General features: G+C 42.4%; 1 protein-coding gene across 9 annotated transcripts in view; it reads left to right on the forward strand.

Annotated features, from left to right (window-relative positions):
- Nucleotides 1–20,075, forward strand: part of rbfox2 (RNA binding fox-1 homolog 2) — a 44,384-nt gene that overhangs the window by 8,584 nt on the left and 15,725 nt on the right. For 2 of the 9 annotated variants that reach the window (XR_004102659.2, XM_031285703.2), the window contains exons 1-2: nucleotides 612–1,860; nucleotides 10,185–10,235. Coding sequence is in view for 7 of the 9 variants with exons in the window: in XM_031285703.2 (XP_031141563.1) it covers nucleotides 1,609–1,860; nucleotides 10,185–10,235 (303 nt within the window). In the remaining 2 variants the exon portion in view is untranslated. Of the gene's footprint in view, nucleotides 1–610; nucleotides 1,861–10,184; nucleotides 10,236–11,930; nucleotides 11,960–12,135; nucleotides 12,579–20,075 lie in introns of those variants that run through there. The other 7 variants (XM_036000255.1, XR_004897046.1, XM_031285702.2 and 4 more) reach the window with 7 other exon arrangements.

Raw genomic sequence — 20,075 nt, forward strand, 5'->3', positions numbered from 1 at the left:
TCATAACATAGAAAGCTACGTTTTTTCTGTAATACAGGAACAGTTGAATAAGCAGCATTGTGGCATATACTGTAGGTGTGTAGGTACATCACAAGATGGGACATGTAGTGGGGAGCTCACTCATTTAAAGCCCTGCACGTCAAATGGAGTAATTTGAAATCAGCTTTTGCTTGTGTTATAATTTGCTACAGCAAATTGCCTTTGAAGTATTTGCCTTTCACGGTAGCCTTTGACCACTGGGTGTCATCCAAGCAATAAAAATGCCAAAGGAACATAAGGTACTCCATGCTGCATGACTCACAGCTGGGCTAGTGTGAAGACCTTGGCCTGTGTTGTGTAATGAGTTAGGAATGCAATTTTGTAGAGCTGGAATTGATAATCCCACCCTCTCTACTGCTATTCTGCCATGAAATGTGACCACCATTCATCAATATTTAAAAAAAAAACTGGGCTAACAAATTAAATTGTGCACCAGTAGCCTATGTAAAGCGCGAAATGAACACTTGATTTAAAGGTTTGGGTATGCACTGTAAGAGCATTATGGTCTTTCTCGAGCCATTTGACTCCTCTCGCACACATACACACTACACACACCTCCCCTCGGTGAAATGTATGGAAGCACTGCGGCACACTGCGTGTATTTTACAGGCTGCATGGCTGCCTGGCTCAGCGTTCAAAGAGAGAGCGGAAGATAGGAGGAGGGGAATGACTACACCAAGAGAGTAGGAGGAGGGAGGGAGGACAGTTTCCTTTTTGTAACACACGCTACAAGATCACACCGGGAAAACGGAGAGAGGAAAGAAAATTATAGGCGAAAGAGAGCGAGGGGGAAGGAAACACCGCAGCACCTCTGGCCGTCCGTTCTTTTGGTTGAGAAATCGTCTTTTCTTTTAACGCAGACTAACATGGGGGGAAGAGAGAGCTCCTGACGCGGATTGACTTTCAGTGAACCTCTGCTCTGTGGTACAAGTCTGTGGCTAATAGATAGGGAGGAAAAAGGCGACAGGGAAGACATGTTGAGGGGGTTTTCGTCTTGAGGTTTCGGTAGGATGTTGATGTGCTCTTAAAAAAGACAGACGGCTCCTCGTAGAGAAAAAAGCGAGGGCAAATGGAAATTGTGCGGTAGGTTATGCTCAGGAGCCATTGTTTTGATCGGTGTTTATTTAATTGGTTTGTTATGATCTGAAATAACGTAGGCCTCTAAGGCAGCCCTGCAGTAAATAAATACACGGTCAGCAAACGGGCTACATAGAAATTAACCCGACAAACCTGCTTGTATTTTAGGGGACGTTTTTTAATTGGGCTGTGTTTTGTAGTAGCCTAAAGTAAAAGCAGCGTTTAGGCCTATTTGTTTTTAAAACTAACGCGGTGATTAGATTGCATTTCTTGAACCAGAGAGGCAAACATTTCCATAGCCTATACATTACTCTTCAGGGGGGTCATACAAAGGCCCAGTAGAACATACAGTATAGCCTTTGCAGCATTAAAAGACAATTTTAACTGCAGAGGGAAATCGTCCACAGGCTGGCTTTAAGCACAAAGGTGCACAAGTAGTCCATCCCCCCCCCCCAGTTTAGCTCAAGACAGGGGACAACACAAGATTTTTAAATGTTAATGTCGACCGACGTTGCATCCATCATGCTGCCTGTGTCCCGGGGTCTCATGGACCGGGATAGAGAGCTGGACACCATGGCCGGGGTGCATCCCAACGCGGGCGGCGCTCCTGCGGTTGTCCGGGGCATGAAACGCGGAGACCCGGAGCCTGACGGACAGACCACGGCTGCTCTTGTGGACTCGACCGGGGCGGAGTGCAAGCGTCCCCGGATCGACGGCTCAGGGGGGATCGGCGAGGTTGGTCAGGTGAGAAGGGCACTCTTGTTCAAATTCAGTAATGCAGGCACGACTTTTCGGGTTAAACACAAGCGTGGTGCAAGGATCTCTTGGTGTTTTGGTGCACGGTGATATTTGATAATATTCTATTAAGTGCATTTATCTTATAAATACTCAATTGTTAGCCTATGTTGTGGTTGCGTTTGTGATCTGTTCACAAGTCGAAGTCACAGTTGCTGTTTTAGCTGCAGCAGAAAGGCCCACCGTAGACTGCTTCCAGCACTGCAGGACATACCACCACATTTCACAGCTGTATCTAAATGACTCTACATGCTACTAATTCAGTTTTACAAGGGGTTACAATAGTAAGCGTGTAACCCATGGTGTTCAGTGGGCTGTTTAGCTACAATATAACAGTGTAGCTTCTATATTGCAGCTCAGGCATTTACCTTAGGTTTAAGGAGGAATTGCAATAGTCCAATTTGTGTAATTTAATCCACTGGGTTGTTACATTGCAACAGACATCATGTAGCCTCAAAACTCCCCAAATAGCATCTTCTGTTTTATGAATATCAGTAAAGCCCAGGCAGAGTCTCAACTGAGGGTGGGGAATGTAAACAAACTTGACCTTTTATTATGCAAAAAAGCCTTCTGCCATGTGACATAATGTTATGGATAACATTTGGGTTAGAATGGAAATTGATGTCAGTGTTTGCTTGTGTGATCTTTGAGGAGGGAGAGCTGCCAGAAGGGGGTATTTGAGGTAAACAAAGGCTTCCAGTTTTATTAGGGGGCAATCAGCCCAAATCTAACCAATCTAATTACCTTGATGCTCAGACCTCTGCTTTTATAAACATCATTGCTGCAGTGTTTGGCCTCACATTCTGTGCTTGAATTAGCAAATGTGATTGACCTATTTTAATCTATTTTCTTTCAATGTCGGTAAAATCAATTTGCAGTTTCCCCCCCCCCCCCTCAGTGACCTAAAATTGTCAAATATTTCTTAAAAGAGCTCACAGGAGGACAGGAGGATGCTCTGGACATCATTATGGTTTATTATGTAGGGTGAAACACTCCATTAGAAAACAGAAAGCTATTTCTCCGGCATTGAAAATGCCAGTAATGGAGGTGAAGTGGCCTGTTTACTCCTGTTGGAAAAACTAAATGGCTGGCTTTACATCATCATGCTGTCTGATAGTGCTGACAGACAGACTTAGGAACGTAATGCACTTAAAAACAGATGTGAGCGGAAGAGTGTGTGTTTGTGTGTGGGAGAGAAAAGCACAGATCAATAACTTCAGCCCCTAAAATGTATTGAACGTGAGCTGGCTGGACAGTCCGGAAATGAAAGTGAGAGAGAGCCCTCCCTCCCTCTCAGTTGGTGCAGCAGCAGATTTGCCCTATCAATAGCAGTAAAGAGGCTTTGTTTCTAGCTAATGGGATCACATCTCATACTGGAGGGGGCATTATAATCACGCTGATCCTGAGGTCTAGGCAGAGGGTTTGTACAACACACACGCACAGACGTATGATCCAGATGAGAATTATTTTTATAATTGACTAATTAAACGTAACTTATTTACCAAGGGAAAATGCCCAAAAATTGCTGTTTCCAGCCTCTCATATATAAATATTTCCTGTTTTATTGAAATGGTGAATGGCATTTTTCACTGTTTATTAGTGTTTTATTGATGATTAATCAAAAGATGTCACCTTGGACTTTAAGAAACTGTGTTGGACATTGTATAGAGTAAATGATTAATCAAGATGATATATTTATAATGAAAATACTTGTCAGTTGCAACCCCACATTTCTGTTTCACGGCTTTAAAAGCTATACTGGCTGTCAGTTTGTAAGCTCAGCCTTGAGGTTTTAAAATATACCAGTGTGTGCATATACAGTAAAACACTGACACATTTTTATTCCCCCAACCTGGTGACACCATCAATATTCCACAAGCAAATTGGGTTGAGTAACATTCTATTTTCCTACTTTTTTTAAATTTTTTTAAAATTTTTTTTAAATCAGAGCACTTGGCTTTCAAAGAAACTTCTATAAAAATGCACACAAGCACTTCTGTAAAGTTAATCTTCAGAGGAGGGTAAAGGATGGAAAATATTACAGCAAACAGTATCCTGGCTCATAAATCACCATGTCTCCCTTCCTCCATCCTTTTATAGGTTATTAAATTCAATTCAATTTCAATTCAATTTTATTTATAGTATCAAATCATAACAAGAGATATCTCGAGACACTTTACAGATAGAGTAGGTCTAGACCAAACTCTGTACTTTACGAAGCCCCAACTATTACAGTGGTTGCCTCAAGAGCAAGCATTAGCAGTAGCTATTGCGACAGTGGCAAGGAAAAACTCCCTTTTTTTGTTAGGAAGAAACCTCGGACAGACCCAGACTCTTGGTAGGCGGTGTCTGACGGCACCAGTTGGGGGAGTGGTGAATGGTGGCAATAATAGTCATAATAAAGATAGTGAAGCAGTGATCACAATGGTAGTCATAGTAGTTCATGTCATAGTAGGGCACAGCAGGGCGTTACGGGGTGTAGTGTGGCACAGCAGCCTGGGTGGACGCAGTTGGACGCGGCAGGACGCAGTCGGACACTGCGGGGAAACGCAGAGCGTAGCAGGGTGTAGTAAGTCCATAGCGTCAGCTGCACCCAGGACCCCGGTGTAGGTGCCACCCAATTCCAAGGCGATGTTCTGGGTGAAGAAGAAGCAAAGGGACTCCGGGGAGAAATCTCCCCAGAGCTAGGTTAGTAACAGGCATTTCTGGGACTAAGATGCACACAAAAGGAGACAAGTGAAAAGAGAGAAGAGGGAGCGGCTCATTGTGTCCTTGGAAGGAGCTTCCCACAGCAGTCTAGAGTTATAATAGCATAACTAAGAGAGGCAGGCTAAAGAGAGGGGCCCTGGACCGGGCTCGTACTCTCCCCTGCCGGAACGGGCTTGTACTTCCTGCCTCCCTCTACTCTACTCTACTATGCTGCAACTCCTCACTCCCTAACTATAAGCTTTATCAAAGATGATGGTTTTCAGTTTATTCTTAAATGTGGCGACGGTGTCAGCCCCCCGAACCCAAGTTGGGAGCTGGTTCCACAGGAGAGGAGCCTGGTAGCTGAAGGCTCTGGCTCCGATTCTACTTTTAGAGACTCTAGGAACCACAAGTAGCTCTGAGTTCTGGGAGCGCAGTGCTCTAGTGGGACAATAAGGTACTAAAAGCTCTTCTATGTATGATGGTGCTTGACCATTTAGTGCTTTGTAGGTCAGGAGAAGGATTTTAAATTCAATCCTGGATTTTACAGGAAGCCAATGCAGAGAAGCTAATACAGGAGAAATGTGATCTCTTTTGTTAGTTCTTGTCAGAACACGTGCTGCAGCATTCTGGATCAGCTGGAGGGTCTTGAGGGACTTATTTGAGCAGCCTGATAGTAAAGAATTACAGTAGTCCAGCCGGGAAGTTACGAATGCATGGACTAGTTTTTCAGCATCGTTTTGAGACAGGATGTTCCTGATTTTGGCAATGTTACGAAGATGGAAAAAGGCTGTTCTTGAGGTTTGTTTTAAGTGGGCGTTAAAGGATAGATCCTGGTCAAAAATGACTCCTAGATTTCTGACAGTAGTGCTGGAGGCCAGGGCAATACCATCTAGGGTAGCTATATATTTAGATAATGAAGTTCGGTGGTGCTTGGGTCCCAGCACAATAACTTCCGTTTTGTTTGAGTTCAACATCAGAAAATTGTGGGTCATCCAGGATTTTATATCTTTAATGCACGCTTGAAGTTTAGCTAACTGACCGCTTTCGTCTGGCTTGATTGACAGATATAATTGGGTGTCGTCTGCGTAACAGTGAAAGTTAATTGAGTGTTTCCTAATAATATTGCCTAGAGGAAGCATATATAAAGAGAATAGAATTGGTCCAAGCACTGAGCCTTGAGGAACGCCATGGCTAACTTTAGCGTATTTGGATGGTTTATCGTTAATATTAACAAATTGGGATCGCTCAGAAAAATAGGACTTAAACCAGCTTAGTGCGATTCCTTTAATGCCAACTAAATGTTCCAGTCTCTGTAAGAGGATGGTATGGTCAATAGTGTCGAATGCAGCACTAAGATCTAATAAGACAAGTACTAAAAATTAAAAAAAAGAGTAATTTATTGCATCACGGCAGGAGTTGAACTCAGACCTGTAACTGAAGCCAACACAATGGGGCGTGGTTGTGGTAAAGAGCAAACCATTTGTACCACTGTGGCCCAATAATGGGATCTTTACCATTTGGTCATTGACACTTCTGTTTTTCTCATTAGGGCATGATGTCATCACAGTGAGGGGGTGAAAATCCTCTGTCGAGTTAAATCTGCAAAGTTTTAGCAGAGCAGCAATGCATATATAAATCAGTGCAGCATGCAGTACGTGACTGAATGCTCAGCTAACGTGTGCGAAGAAAGCTCACTGAGTGCATTCAACAGCATGAGTTCAAATGTTCACGTCTGCGCAAAGAAATTAGCTGCTGACCTCCTGCCGCTGACACTGTGCTCATCCAATAAGATGGATTTTAAATAAATATTAAGTTATCTGCTGCACAGACCACCAGCTAGAGTGCTCCCAATAAAAAGAACCACACATCTAAAGTATATTTTGCATTCCAGTGCTGCATTGGGGAAGTCCTGCATTTTTCTGGATGACAAGGAATTCATAACAACACCCTGCATCTCCAGTCAGATTTTGGGAAATGTTGAGAGGAGGTTGTCTGCTTCAATATCCGTCCGGCGTGCTGCTGAGTGGCTCATGTTTTGTTGTCACTCTGCGTAGGAACCGGGGCTCTCTCTAACCTAATAAGGTCTTGCCCAGGGTGACAGTGCCGAGGACAAATGACTTGATTCTGACATTAATGTAGGTGGATCACCCCTCTGTACTTTCATCTCAGTCCCGGCACTGTAATAGAAAGAAAATGTCAGCAAGCAAAATGAACTCTTTCTGCGAGTTGAGAATAGTTTTTGGGGCCTTGTTTTTCTGTGATAAATTGCCAGTAGATCTGTCTGTTGACTGAATTATGTTTGAGGGATAAGCCTGCTATGCCCTGGGGCAGTTTTTGTGTCCTTAAAGTGTAGTTATCCTCACATATCAATTGCAGTTAAGTGATTTGTTACCCCTACAGTTATTCTGGTGTTGATTTAGATGCTGTTTGCAACACATTTATTATATATTTGAAGTTATGCTTCAGGGTCAGAATTAATTTGTGTTTTGGCAAAAATCTGTGCTCTGATTATCTTCTATTTTACAGTTAGACATAAAATGATATTTGGGGTGGATATTACTGACTGACATATCAGTATACTGTATATGACAACAGTGTATCAGCATTCTGTGTAAATACGGTAGTAATTGTAATAAAAAAAAAAAAAAAAGAACATTATTAGAACTAAAATAATTAAACTAATCTTAAACTGTGTTGGTACTAATTGTTTAAATATTTTTAAGCAAAAATTAGCTGTGAAGAGTTGCTGTTTTTTTTAGTAAGCAGTAGCTGTTAATCAGACATAAAAAAATAAATGATGATATTAAATAGTATTATAAAGTAGGAAAGTCATCACCTTGGCCTCAGGCATATTATTATCAACATTTTTACCACTTTCTGACATTTCTTAGGCTAAATGATGAATTGATTAATAAAAACAAAATACTCTTCAGATCGATAATAATTTATTAGCAGCAGCTGTACACATAATTTACATAAAAGTGCTTAAGATTATGTAGAAATCTCTTAATTATTACATAGTTTGACCAGGTACTTTCTGTGCCCGGTGCTCATCAAATTTAATAAATCCCTGCTAAAAAAAAAAAAACAGCAGCCAAATGTTTTTGCCAAAAAAGGGCATTAACATGATCCCAGAAGTCCAGTATCAGGCTCTAGTTTCAGTGGAATGATGTTGCAGTGAAGCAATCATAATAGGCAATTATGTTGTGCAGTAAATAATTACATGCAAATAATAATCTTCTCCAATCAGATCTGAAATAAATTGGGGGATAAAAATAACAACAGATCAACGCAGTGGACAACAGTTTGATTATGTTGCATGTGATTCTCTAGCCAATACCACTATATGATGATGATTATTATTATGCCACAACCGTTGAGTCGGTATCCAAAATTTTGCCTGCAGCCAACATCCCCCTGAAAAAGCATGCGTAGGTTTACTGTGGAAAGTCAGAGGGATGTGAAGTACATTGAGGGAAAATAAACTTCAGATCATCTGGCCAACTGTTTGGAGGCTTAGCACATAAGTGCTCTGTGGATGAAATGGATTCACATCCTCCTGAGTGTATGGAGTGCCCTGCTTTGCAGTTAGGTAGGATGACTCTCAGAGCAGTGAAATGTAGTTCCTCTTCCACTCCTCTTCAGAAGAGCAGCAGTCCCAAGGCACGATGGGAATAGACACGAGTCTTGTGACTAAATTAGAAATCACACACACTCACAAAACAATCACACACACAGAACCATACCACCACCTGTAGTTTTTGGAGAGGAGTCGTAGGGTTCATGCGTAAAAGGCATTACTGTCTGCTTGTGAAAAGATGGAATGGAGGATAAAGTTGGAGGTAACTGAGCTTCTCCTCCCTCAGTTGTTTTCAGATTTTATTATCACAGGGTCAGCCCTGTTCCCTACATCCCCCCAAGCTTGCCTTTCCTCCCCCTCCTCCCCTCTTCGCCGTCTGTTGACTTCAAGTCATTTTGTTACTTTCTCCTGATTGCTCACGCGGTATTCCTCTGCACTCTTTTCTCTTGTTTTAGTCACCCCAACCAAAAACCACCATCCCCACCCCCAGAATCAGATGTACTTCATTTGTCATCACCAATACAAAATCTTCTTGCTTCTCATGTACTGTGCTAGTGACTGGTGTTGAGAGTGAGACTGATAAATACTCGACTTGAGCAGCCACCATGCAGCCCTCCATCTCTCATTCCTCCCAGTTCCTTAAGGAAATTAAGCACATGACTCTGCCTAAGTGTGAGTCATTGCCTTTGCTCCCTCCAGCTCTTTTCATTTTTTTCCTTTGCTGTCCATTTCCAGCTCTGGTTCCTCCCTCAGCCTCTTGTAATATGAATTCCCATATGTGTTCCCCTTTCACTTTGACGTAGCATACTGCCTCATAAGTCTCTTTTTGTCTCCTCTTTTTTTGGTGTTGTTTTGATCCTCCTCTACTCCATACCTGCAGTGCGTTGTGTTTAGAGTTTGGCTTCGCTGTAAAATAAGGTTTATACTTTATTCATGTTATTCAAGCCTCTAAGAGGTGATTCATTATTTAGAGCTTCTGTCTCCCAAAGCCAGTTCACTAAGTACATTTTTGGCTCTGAGATAGACTCGCACACACTGCAATTTTCCATCACGAAGATGATCCCCCTGTCCCTCCCCGACCATTTGGGAACGTTGTGCTTAGCTTTAGCTGAAAAGCCCCATGGGGTACAAAGTTAGATGGCTACAGTTTTAATCAAGTGAACTAAAGCTGTGAAGTGCGCAGAGCAAAGTGTTCCCCCTGGGGACAGAGCAGATGAGGGACACTGGTTCCTGAAGAATCGAAGATCATGGGGTGGGGTGGGGTTGGGGTGGGGTGGGGGGGGGGTCTGGAGCTGAGTTTCAGAGTTTTCTTCTAATCTAGTGATATGAAGCCAGAGACAGGCAAATCTGTTTTTCCACTTCAAAGCATGTTGTAATTGCTGCGTAAAGCTCCCTCTCAATTGGAATACATTAGCATAAAAGCTGGAACACAGTGTTATGAGTACAAATAAAGTGAGTTACAAACTATTTTCCAGAATGGGGACTTGATTTCTGTTTAATATTTGGCTCCAAACAAAATGAGGTTATCCTAATGCGTCTTGTTAAACTGTAATTACTCACCAGATGTTTGATGTATCTGTCTTTGCTTTACACAGCAGCCAGAACATTGAGAGGAATGTGTTGGAGATTGCATCAGTGCTCATGATGCAATTTCACACCAACGGGCTTCATCCTCGCTGACACCCCTGACCTATTTATGATTTAAGAGCTGCGTTGAGAGCTCGTTCATTCTGCCCGTCTTTCATCTCCTACTCGCATGATCTCTCTCGCCCCCTTTATCACGTCTTTACAAGCAGACAAAAGATCCGCTGAGTGGAAAACTCTTGAGGAGATGTAGCAGGAGTGTCTCACCGGGCGAGTTAATTTGATTAAGAGTCAGTAACGCCACAGAACTGTAAAGTTAAATGAAAAGTGTGAAAGAATAAATAATTAATAATCAAGTGTCTTTTTGCTTTGCAAATAACTGACCATGTATCCAAACATTTGCTCTCTTCTCTTACAGAACAACGACCCTTTGACCCTTGGTTACCATGGCTACCCGTCTCATAGTCAGGTAAGGACATAATTTCATCTCAAATATGCTCAATGTTTTATAATATTCCACCATCCTATCTTCTGATATTTCTTTTTCTATATTCAAAAGGCATTATTATGGCTCAGTGAAGCTCTCTAAACCACAAGGTGGGGGTGTAGATTAAAAATGATCAGTTGTGTAGAAGACGTGCCTCCACACCTTTCACTCTTCCAGTCTCACCCTCCCACTAGTTTTCTTTCTATTCTCAACAATCAGCAATATTATTAATCATCTTTGACCTTTTTAAATCACATTTATTTTTTTCTGTTTGCGGCATTACAAATGAAGAATTGTTCTTTTCTCCTCAAACAAGCACTAATACACCCATTTAAGTGTGTGTGTGTGTGTGTGTGTGTGTGTGTGTGTGTTGCTACAATCTGTTTACTCGTCTTTGTATTAGCCTGCTGATTGTGTTATTAGACTGTTCAGTCTATGTGGTTAATCCGTAGATCATCCACTCATCCTCTCATGCTCTGCCCATAATCCCCTTATCCCTCGCTCTCTGTGATGCCCAACAACCTCTGGCTGCTTATCTGCACTTTATCTGTCTTAAGGTTTGACTTGTGCGCTCTTATTTGCTTCAGTATGAAAGATTTCTTTTCCTGGCAGTCTGTTGTGCCGTTTAGCGGATATTGCGCAAGCCAATTAGCCATTTTTTGTGCACCGTAGATGATACTGCTTTGAACCGTTTCCTTGCTCATTATAATGTTTGAAGAATAACAAGTGCTGTTGAGCAATCTCTTGTTGGGACGTAAAGATGTCAGTCAAGGATTGGGCATCGAGAACCGATTCCTACTTGGAATCGTTAAAAAAATTACGATTCCAGTAGAATTGTTTCTTTATTGGAATCGTTTGCAGTCGTTTAGAGGATTTGGTTTCAAATCCGATCATCGCTTCCCAATTTAATATGCGCAAGTTTTGGTTTCTGAAGCGGCCAGGTGCTTGTTGTGTTGCAGCCTTGGAGCACAGTAAGCAGCGCTCTAGTGTGGCTTTATTTTACATTGAAAAAGCCCTGTAAAACTGCAAACCACCTTTCCTCTTATGGAAATGTGACCCATTTCAACTCCACCCCTCAAAGAATCGGAATCGAAAGGAAGAATCGGAATTGGAATCAGAATTGGTAAAATCCAAACGATGCCCAACCATAGTCAAGGGCTACTTGAGGGACTGGGAAGTGTGAACCGGCCTCTGACCAGGAGGGGGGGGGGAAAGGCAGAGAAGGAAGAAAAACAATGCTCGGCAGGTCCCACAACACTGAGGTGCTAAACTGTCAACAGCAGTGTGAGAATAATGTGATCAAAGACTCCTGAAAGGAAGAGCCTGGAGAGCAGCAGAGGCCTGATGTGTCAAGAGAGGGACAAGCCCTATTCAAACATGGAATATGAAACTTTCCTGTCTTTCTCTGTCTGTTAAAGTAATGTTTTGGGGGGCTTTTTTAAATAAATAAATAGATAAATAAATAAAAAAAAAATATATATATATATATATATATATATATATATATATATATAAAAATAAAGTGATTTAATGTGACTGTATTCAGACTTGAGCTGTGTTGGAAGTGTTATGAAACAGTTCTAGGTTTGACCTAGTCAGAGTGTAGTCGTGACTTTTACAGAACAATGTGGGCGCTCATTCAAACATGAGACAAACATGTAAATTGTCAGCATTTATGTAACAATCTGGAGAGAGAGAGAGAGAGAGTCTTCACTTCCTCTCCCAGTGGTGCCAGCAGCCCCAGTTAACTCACCTACATGGAGAAAGAGAACAGAAGAAGAGAGAGAGGGGAGGGACTGCGACATGAGAGGGAAGCAGAGGGGAGGGGAAAGTATGCAGGTGTGACAGAGGCAGAGAAGTAGGAGGGGGAGGCGTCAGGCTATCTGGGTGAGAGAGGAGGAGGACTGGAGAAGAGACAGAAGAGATGAGCAGGCAAGGGCACAGCAGCAAAACAGAAGGCTGGGGGTAGAGGGAAAGTAAGAAGCGAGTGGGAGAGGGAAAGAAAAGAGTGAGTGGGAGACAGAGAGAGAGAGAGGGGAAAGGAAAATAAAGAAAGCAAGCGAGGTAGAGTGACAGGGACAGAGGCCAGCAGAGGAGGAGGAAGAGGAGGGGGGGAATGGCATGGCAGACAGAGCGAGCGGGGGCAGAGAGAGGGAGATTTTGAATCTGTGAGACAGACAAGAGAGACTGTGCTGGTGAGGTGACACAGGCTCGGAGAGGAAAGCGAGGCAGCGTGAGAAGAGGAAAGGAGAGAGAGGAGCAACGACAGTTTGAGTTGTTGCACAGAATACGATGATGGGACTGTACTATCCTTCCGTGTTGTCGGTGAGTGTTTATCTCTATCTTTTTCATATCCTCCTCTGTGTGCCCGTCTGCTGTGTGTCTTTGCTGAAGCTCAGGCTCCACTGTACATGGAACGGCATCAGAGCGGGCAGCACTATCATTGAGTCATGATATGTAAAATAACTACTAACAGATGAGGACTCTTCTTGACCCCCTTTACTAGAGTGGTCCAGTCATGGCATTTCAGACTCTTGTTAGGACTCCGCATCCAGTTGCTATGGGAGATATAAACACTGAAAATAGCGTAGTAGGTGTAGATGACAGCATGATACAGGCTTGGAGATTGTATCGCTACAATTATGTTTTGCTATGGTGCAATGCACTAGCGGCGATGTATTATTGTACGTCGTTGTTGTGGCATCTGTTCTCCTGCCCAGAGCTAAGAGCACACACAATCTGAACATCAAGAGCTGCCACTGCCAGAAACTGTGCTCTGCCATGTATTATGTATGCTCAGAAGATACATACAGTACAGCATGTTAGTCTGTTCTGCTGGATGTAGCAGTATACTGTTTCTGCGGTAAACTCTTTAGACATGTCTGAGTGGAAACAGTGAAGGAATAGGGGGAGGGAGAGGTATGTAAAAAAAAAAAAAAAAAAAAAAAAAAGTCTTTATTGTTTATTGCCTCTGCAGCTGTCTCTGTACATCGATCAAGCCCTGTGAGCGAAAGGGACAGGTGTTCCCAGAACAGTTGTCTCTTTCTTTTTTTCCTCCTCTCTTCTGCATCTCTTCTATTCAGCTAACAACACCACCTCACTGTAATTTCTGTGTCACACATTTCACAAACGCACAGAAGCTGAAGCACACAGTGGGCTGCAAAGTTGGTGCGTGAAGTGTCTCGTTATATCATTACATTTAATTTGGTGTGAGTCCGGCTCTGTGTGCGTTTCTTCCTGCCTTTGCTTGCGTATGTGCTTCTCTCTCAGCCGTACCTTGGATTCCTGCTCTCTTTACTGTTTGACCTCTTTTCTCCCTCCTCTTGCTCTCCCTGAGGCCCTGGCAGCTGTTATCTCAATGTTTTCCTCTAAGAGCCCCTGGAAGAGGGGGATGGGTTGGGATAAGAGTAAGAGAATGGGAGCAGGAGAATAAAAAATTGATTTTTAAAGTGCTCATATTATGCTTTTTGGCTTTTTCTCCTTTCCTTTATTGTGTTATATATCTTTTTTGTGCACGTTATAGGTTTACAAAGTGAAAAAGCCCAAAATCCACCCCAAAGGTACTTACCATCTCCAACAAAAAAAAACTGTTCACAAACTGCCCCAAACAGCTCTATTGTAGTCCAGCCTTTACTTCCGTGACGAACGTGCATCACTTTGTAACACGTTATAATGCTCGCCTAGCTGCTAGCATGGCACTCCCTCATTCTCTGCTTCTGACTAGCTGGCAGTCCTTACCTAGCTACTGCGCATGTGCGACTCCAACAAAGATGGAATAGAAGTGTGATACCTCACTCTGTGGCTAAAACAGAGAGCTCAACACACAGGGTGAAAAGAGGAGCTGCAGCAATGTGCAGTACAACAAAAATATAGTGTTTTTTGAAAATTAAACCATGTAAACCTATTCTGATATAACCTCTAAATACAATTATGAACCTGAAAATGAGCATAATATGAGCACTTTAAGTTGATGGGACACCCTCTGGTAGTTGCCAAGGAAGCTAAAATTATGCAGAGATGGACAAATGAGAGGAGTTGAAAGGTCAACTGGAGAGAGCTACTTTTCTCTGTGACGCAATTTCAGACGGTAGAGCTGACTTTGCAGTTATGTGTGTGTGTATAAGTGTTCAGAGATGCCTTCTGATGTCATTTTTTAGCTCTTCTACAGTGTATGCTAATATTTTTGTCTCTTGCTGCAAGAGAGTTGGAGTAGCAGATCGGTTGCAAAAGACTAAAATATTTTCTCAAGCCCCACCTAAGCGTGTGGCCTAAGGCCAGGGAGAGACGCCTACCTGCTGCAGAACCACACACACTGCCATGCTTTCATAAACTGTAAACGGGTCATGAGGTTTCAACCCCCCCTCATACAACCTCCTCACCCACAAATCTTGTTATTGATTCTTTGCAGGGATAACAATGATGTTGGGCAAATGATCCCAATGAGCTCTGTTGCCTTGGCAACTTGCATGAGTCATTCATTTTGTACGGATTGTTAAAAGGTTCGAAGAGTGAGGAAAATGTTGACGGGAGAGCCACGTGAGGTAAACACCTTTTGCACTATGCTTCTAAAAAAAAAAAAAAAGAGAGAGAGATGGTTATAAAACCTGTAGTTGCTGTAACGATTATGCAAATAAAAAAAGCTATTTGAATCTCTAATGGCTCTAAAAGCACTCGCTGCGAGGCGTCCGCGGGGATTTCAAAAGAACCTGCCTTTGAAATGGATAGGGGCTGCCCTCACTGACTCTTTGGATGGTGTGGTTGACAGTGACAACACCGTCCTACGGGTGGGTGTACATTTTTAAGCTACACTTGATAACCAGATAGGTGCTCATTATTACAGAGCCCTACTTGAGCTCTAAACAAGACTAACTTGTTTGGTATAGTCATATCTAATGTATTGAAAGAGGCGCGTTCATGTTGGGTAAACGTCCGTCTGCATGTTTGTGTGTTCACCTGCACTTGTGTTTGTTTGGGGTGGCGTGTGGCTTTTAATGAGGAATAAATGTGGACAAATAATGTCATCATCTTTTGTATTGGAGTGTTTACCTTTTATAAAATGCTGCAGTGGAGCCCAGCGGCCCATTGACACAGCTTGTGGAGGGATGACAGGGCCAGTCATGTGTGTGTCCCTGCGCACATGCATGTTGAAAGAGGGTCTCCCAGAAATGGTGTGTGAAGAAGGGGAGTCGTCCATTAAACTATACAAGGAATAAGGTGGGGGTGTGTTGGGAGGGGTTTGTTTGACAAGCAGACATGTTACCCTATAAGGAGTCAGAGAAGAGTGTGGGAGGAGGAGCCCAGGCATCGCTGATATGTTGTTGCTATGAAGCAAATGAGCTTGATTGACATACGTGGGGGTGGGACGTATGCAAGGGTCCCGTCTGGATTTAATGAAGCGTAAAAACGCAAAGCGCACAGCAGAGAGAGTGGGAGGAAAGGGAGAACAGCAGCAAGAGGAGCGCACAAGAAGAAGAGTAGGGGGGGACAGTGATGGAGGAAGAGGAGGAGGAGGGGTTGATGTGGGATGGAATAATTTAACAAAAGGGTGTCTCCTGGCTCATCGGTATGCCACAGACATGCCGTAAACGTTTCTCCAGCTGTTTGCAGCTCGGGTAGCATCGGCACGGAGTCAGAAGCCAAGATCTGAGCTGAACACAACTTCCCAATTTAATATGATTATTGAGCCAAAATGTGAGCTGCTGCTAACAGCATGAATCACATTTTCCAGCGTCAGTTTTGTTGAATCAGGCTACAGACTAATGGCTGGAGGCCCAAGAAAGTAAGATACTGAAATGTCATTATTCATGTGAAATGACCCAGTGTTGCCCTAGTTAGCTCTTAGCCATTCTCCTCTCCTCTCCTCTCCTCTCCTCTCTAGTTAGACTGCTGCAGACGAGCACATTTTAGCGTGCCTCCTAAGACACACTTGCTGCTGCTAACTGACCTGAAAGTAAGCCAGCTACAGCTACCGCTCTGAGTCACTAACTTTGGCTGGCCAACACATACACTTACACAACCCTTAATGCCACAATGCCAGGGGAGCGGAAGCATATATGAAACAAAGCAAACGCACATATGCTGATAACAAAATGTACATAAACCTGAGTGCTGGCACAAATGCACAGCTTATAGTTACAGGGCACCACTTTTTTTCACATTGACAGGAATGCCCTTCCTCTTTGTCTTTGTGTCCCTCCTCTTATCCTGCCATCTATGTGCATTTATTCTACAGCTGCTTTTATCCTGATGTGGAGCACAAAGGCCACTCGCAGTCGGCAAAAGGCCCATAACTTGACGGTTTGAGAGAGCGGAAAAAACAAGCAGCACGCAGGCAGTCACACACTATTTTTGCAGATACCGGGCTGTTGACACAGTGTATCAGGTAGAGAGAGGGCTTTTGAGATGCGACTAAAATGGATCTCCTTTGAAAAGGCCAATCGTCGAACACAAATAGACAAGGTTGTTTTTGGCTCGTATTCCTGCTTCTATTTTGGTCTGGCAGAAGGAGCAGCAACAGCCGGGGTTGTCCATTCCCCTGCTAGGCTGTAGTCTGTTTCTGTGCATGAGCAACAACAACAGTGAGGAGGATTTCATGATAGACTGGAAATAATATATAGTTTGCAGCCAAGATATCAAAACCTCAAGTCCTAAGTGTGCAAAATTAAAAATTCAAGTCACTATCATATAGTTGCATCACAACTTGTCAAATCCCAGACTGACTCATCAGTAAATGAGTGAGTTCAATCATGAGTCATCAATGTTGGGACTCGAGAATGACAACACGGGCTGTGATGCACGTTTTTATGCAGAGAAGGGTAGTTTTCCCAACAAATCTTACAAACGGTAGAATGTTGTTGGTCTCCATTTGTTTCGTAGCCAACAATATTCTTTGCACCAACCATTATGGCAGGGGGATCCCTGATTAAAGTTTCCTCAAATGTTTTCCTTCCTCTATTTTTGCTTATTGTTCATTTTCCAGGGTCATTGTCCAATGGAAGGCCTTTATTTTGCAGCCAGAAGCACACATAATACACTAGATAGCTTTAGATTTTAAACCAGACTAAGCATCTATAGTCATGCTGGTGCTTCTGTGAGGCTGTACTCAAGGGGCCAGTACACACACACACACACACACACACACACACACACACAACAATTAACATCAGCATGCTAAAATGCTCACAGTGACAATGCTAACATGCTAATGTTTAGCAGGTAGAAAGTTCACCATCTGGCTTTAGCCTGTTAGTGTGCCAAAATTTGCTAGACTAAAGTTGCTACAATTTATCCTGAAGGGGACATGAATCCCAATATTACAGTACCAAATGCCATCACAATTCATCTAATAGTTATAGTTATATAACCATCACAATTCATCTAATAGTTATAGTTATAGTATAGATATTCCAATCTGCACCAAAGTGGTGGACAGACAGACATAGTCATCCGTAGAGCTGCTAGTGTGGCTAAAAGTTGGGCTGGGCGATATGAAGAAAATCAAATATGATATTTTTGACCAAATACCTCGATATCGCGACACATTGTAGGGATGATAGATGGTGCTTTCACAAAATATTCACACACACACACACATACATATATATATATATATATATATATATATATATATATATATATATATATATAAAATGACATGAAATATAAAATAAGTGGGTAAAGGCAAATAATAGAACTGCTAGAATGGTCTGGTAAGTTCAGAAAATTACATCACTTTACTGTAATGCAGCGTTTAAAACCAGAAAGACAACACGTATGTCATATTACGATGTTAAAAATCTAAAATGATATCTAGTGTCATATCACAATATTGATATAATATCGATATATTGCCCAGCTAAAAGGTTTTGTATTTCCATAATACGCTGTTGGCCAACATTTTGCATCAATGAGGTAAAACCTTTTTTTTTTTTCTTTTTTCTACCTTTCTACTTTTTCCATTTCACCACTTGACCCAACCTGAGTGATCAACTTTCCCTTTCTCACACGACACAGGAGCAGGTCTAGTTTCCCTTCTAGTTTCTGTTTGTCGTCCAGGTGAGCTCTTACCTGGGGACCCAGAATGATTTGCTCCACCCGCTATCATTTTTACCCAGTTAATCTAGGATAGGCTGATGCAAGGCGAAGCCAACCACTGCATCATTTATTAGCACAGAATGTATTTTGTCTCCTGCAGTTCTTAACTGACTAATGTTCCTCATCTCTCCTCTTCATGTCTCTCTCTCTCTCAAATATAATGATTTCAGGATGTCTCATCAGAAAATTTCAACTCATGTTCATATTATTACCACCAGTGATGTAACACTGTTACAGAGAGAAAGTTCTTCACATATAAACATATTATATTTATTTGTGCCTATTGTTAAGCGTTTGTTCATTAATTAGAGCTTAGAATTATATCTGTTAACAGAAAAGACATTAAAAGGATGGAGATACCTTGATATCAGTATCTATTAAATACAGTGCCATTAAATGAAGTTGGGAAGAGACTAAGATTTTGTAGACCCAGATGTATATTTACTTACATATTAATATTATATATAATAAAAACATTCACAGGGCAGAAAGACAGGGCAGGAAGGAAAGCATTTGAGTGATGTTATCACTTATCAAAGTCTTAATTCGGATGCTTGTGGACAAGACTGGAAGAAGTTCATACAGCTGCAGGTTTTAGAGGAGGGGACACAGCTGCTATTTCAAAATGTGAATGAAGTTAAACTTGGACTTGTCAGTTATCTGGCGGCTGTATGGCCCAAGTGCTCAGCACTGAAGATGGAGAACATGGTTTCTATTCTGGCTGGGCCGGAGACTCTTCACCTGGCAGGAGAAGCAGTTTAGGTATGGAGGAGGATGTGTGCATTGAGGAGGATGGCTGGGCAGATTAATGATGAACACATATTTACTGTATGCTATCAGCGAGGGGAGAGGAGGGAGAGAGAAAGCAGGATTGCTGGTTGTGATTACCCTGCTGAAATCAGACCAGTGCTGCAGTCATTAAAGGTGGAGTTAAAATCATCTGATACTGTTTCCTTGCTCTAACATAGGCAAAAAAATAGACACCATGTAAATTAGTTTCTGATGGCACAAGGAATTTTCTTTTAATTTAAACAAAAATGTGAGATTCAGCACATATGGTTGAACTCTCAAAGCAAAGAAATAATTTGTTTATCGCACATGTACTCGTCCCAGTGTTGAGATGTTATATAATATGTCTGGCCTCTGTAGCTGTAAAAAGCTTATTTCTGTAACGTTTACTTATTTCGACTCTTGTAAATATTCAATATAATACATAAAGTCCAGTTGTATTTACTTGTATGTACCTGTGTTATTTACAAGACAACATTTCCTTCTCACTGTTGACTCTGCCATAGCCGCTCTCATGTCACAATATCGATGTGATCCGTGTCGACCGTGTGCTCCCCCCGGTTTGTCACTGAATCAAGGGACCCGGCTACCGTGTCACAGGTGTGACGCTGAGAAAGGTCAAAAGCTGGGAGACAGATGGCGCACACACACACACACACACACACACACACACACACACACACACACACACACACACACACACACACACACACACACACACACACACACACACACACACACACACACACACAGACTTTTAACACTCCCAAAGGGACAGAGATCTATTGTGCAACTCAGATGGGCATTACTGCAGCCTGCCACACACACAAACACACACAAACACACACACACAAACACACACACACACACACACACACACACACACACACACACACACACACACACAGTCAATATAGCCAAGCAGATGTCTAAGCATGG

This window comes from Sander lucioperca, chromosome 4 (genome assembly GCF_008315115.2).
Source record: "Sander lucioperca isolate FBNREF2018 chromosome 4, SLUC_FBN_1.2, whole genome shotgun sequence".
NCBI classification, from domain to species: domain Eukaryota; kingdom Metazoa; phylum Chordata; class Actinopteri; order Perciformes; family Percidae; genus Sander; species Sander lucioperca.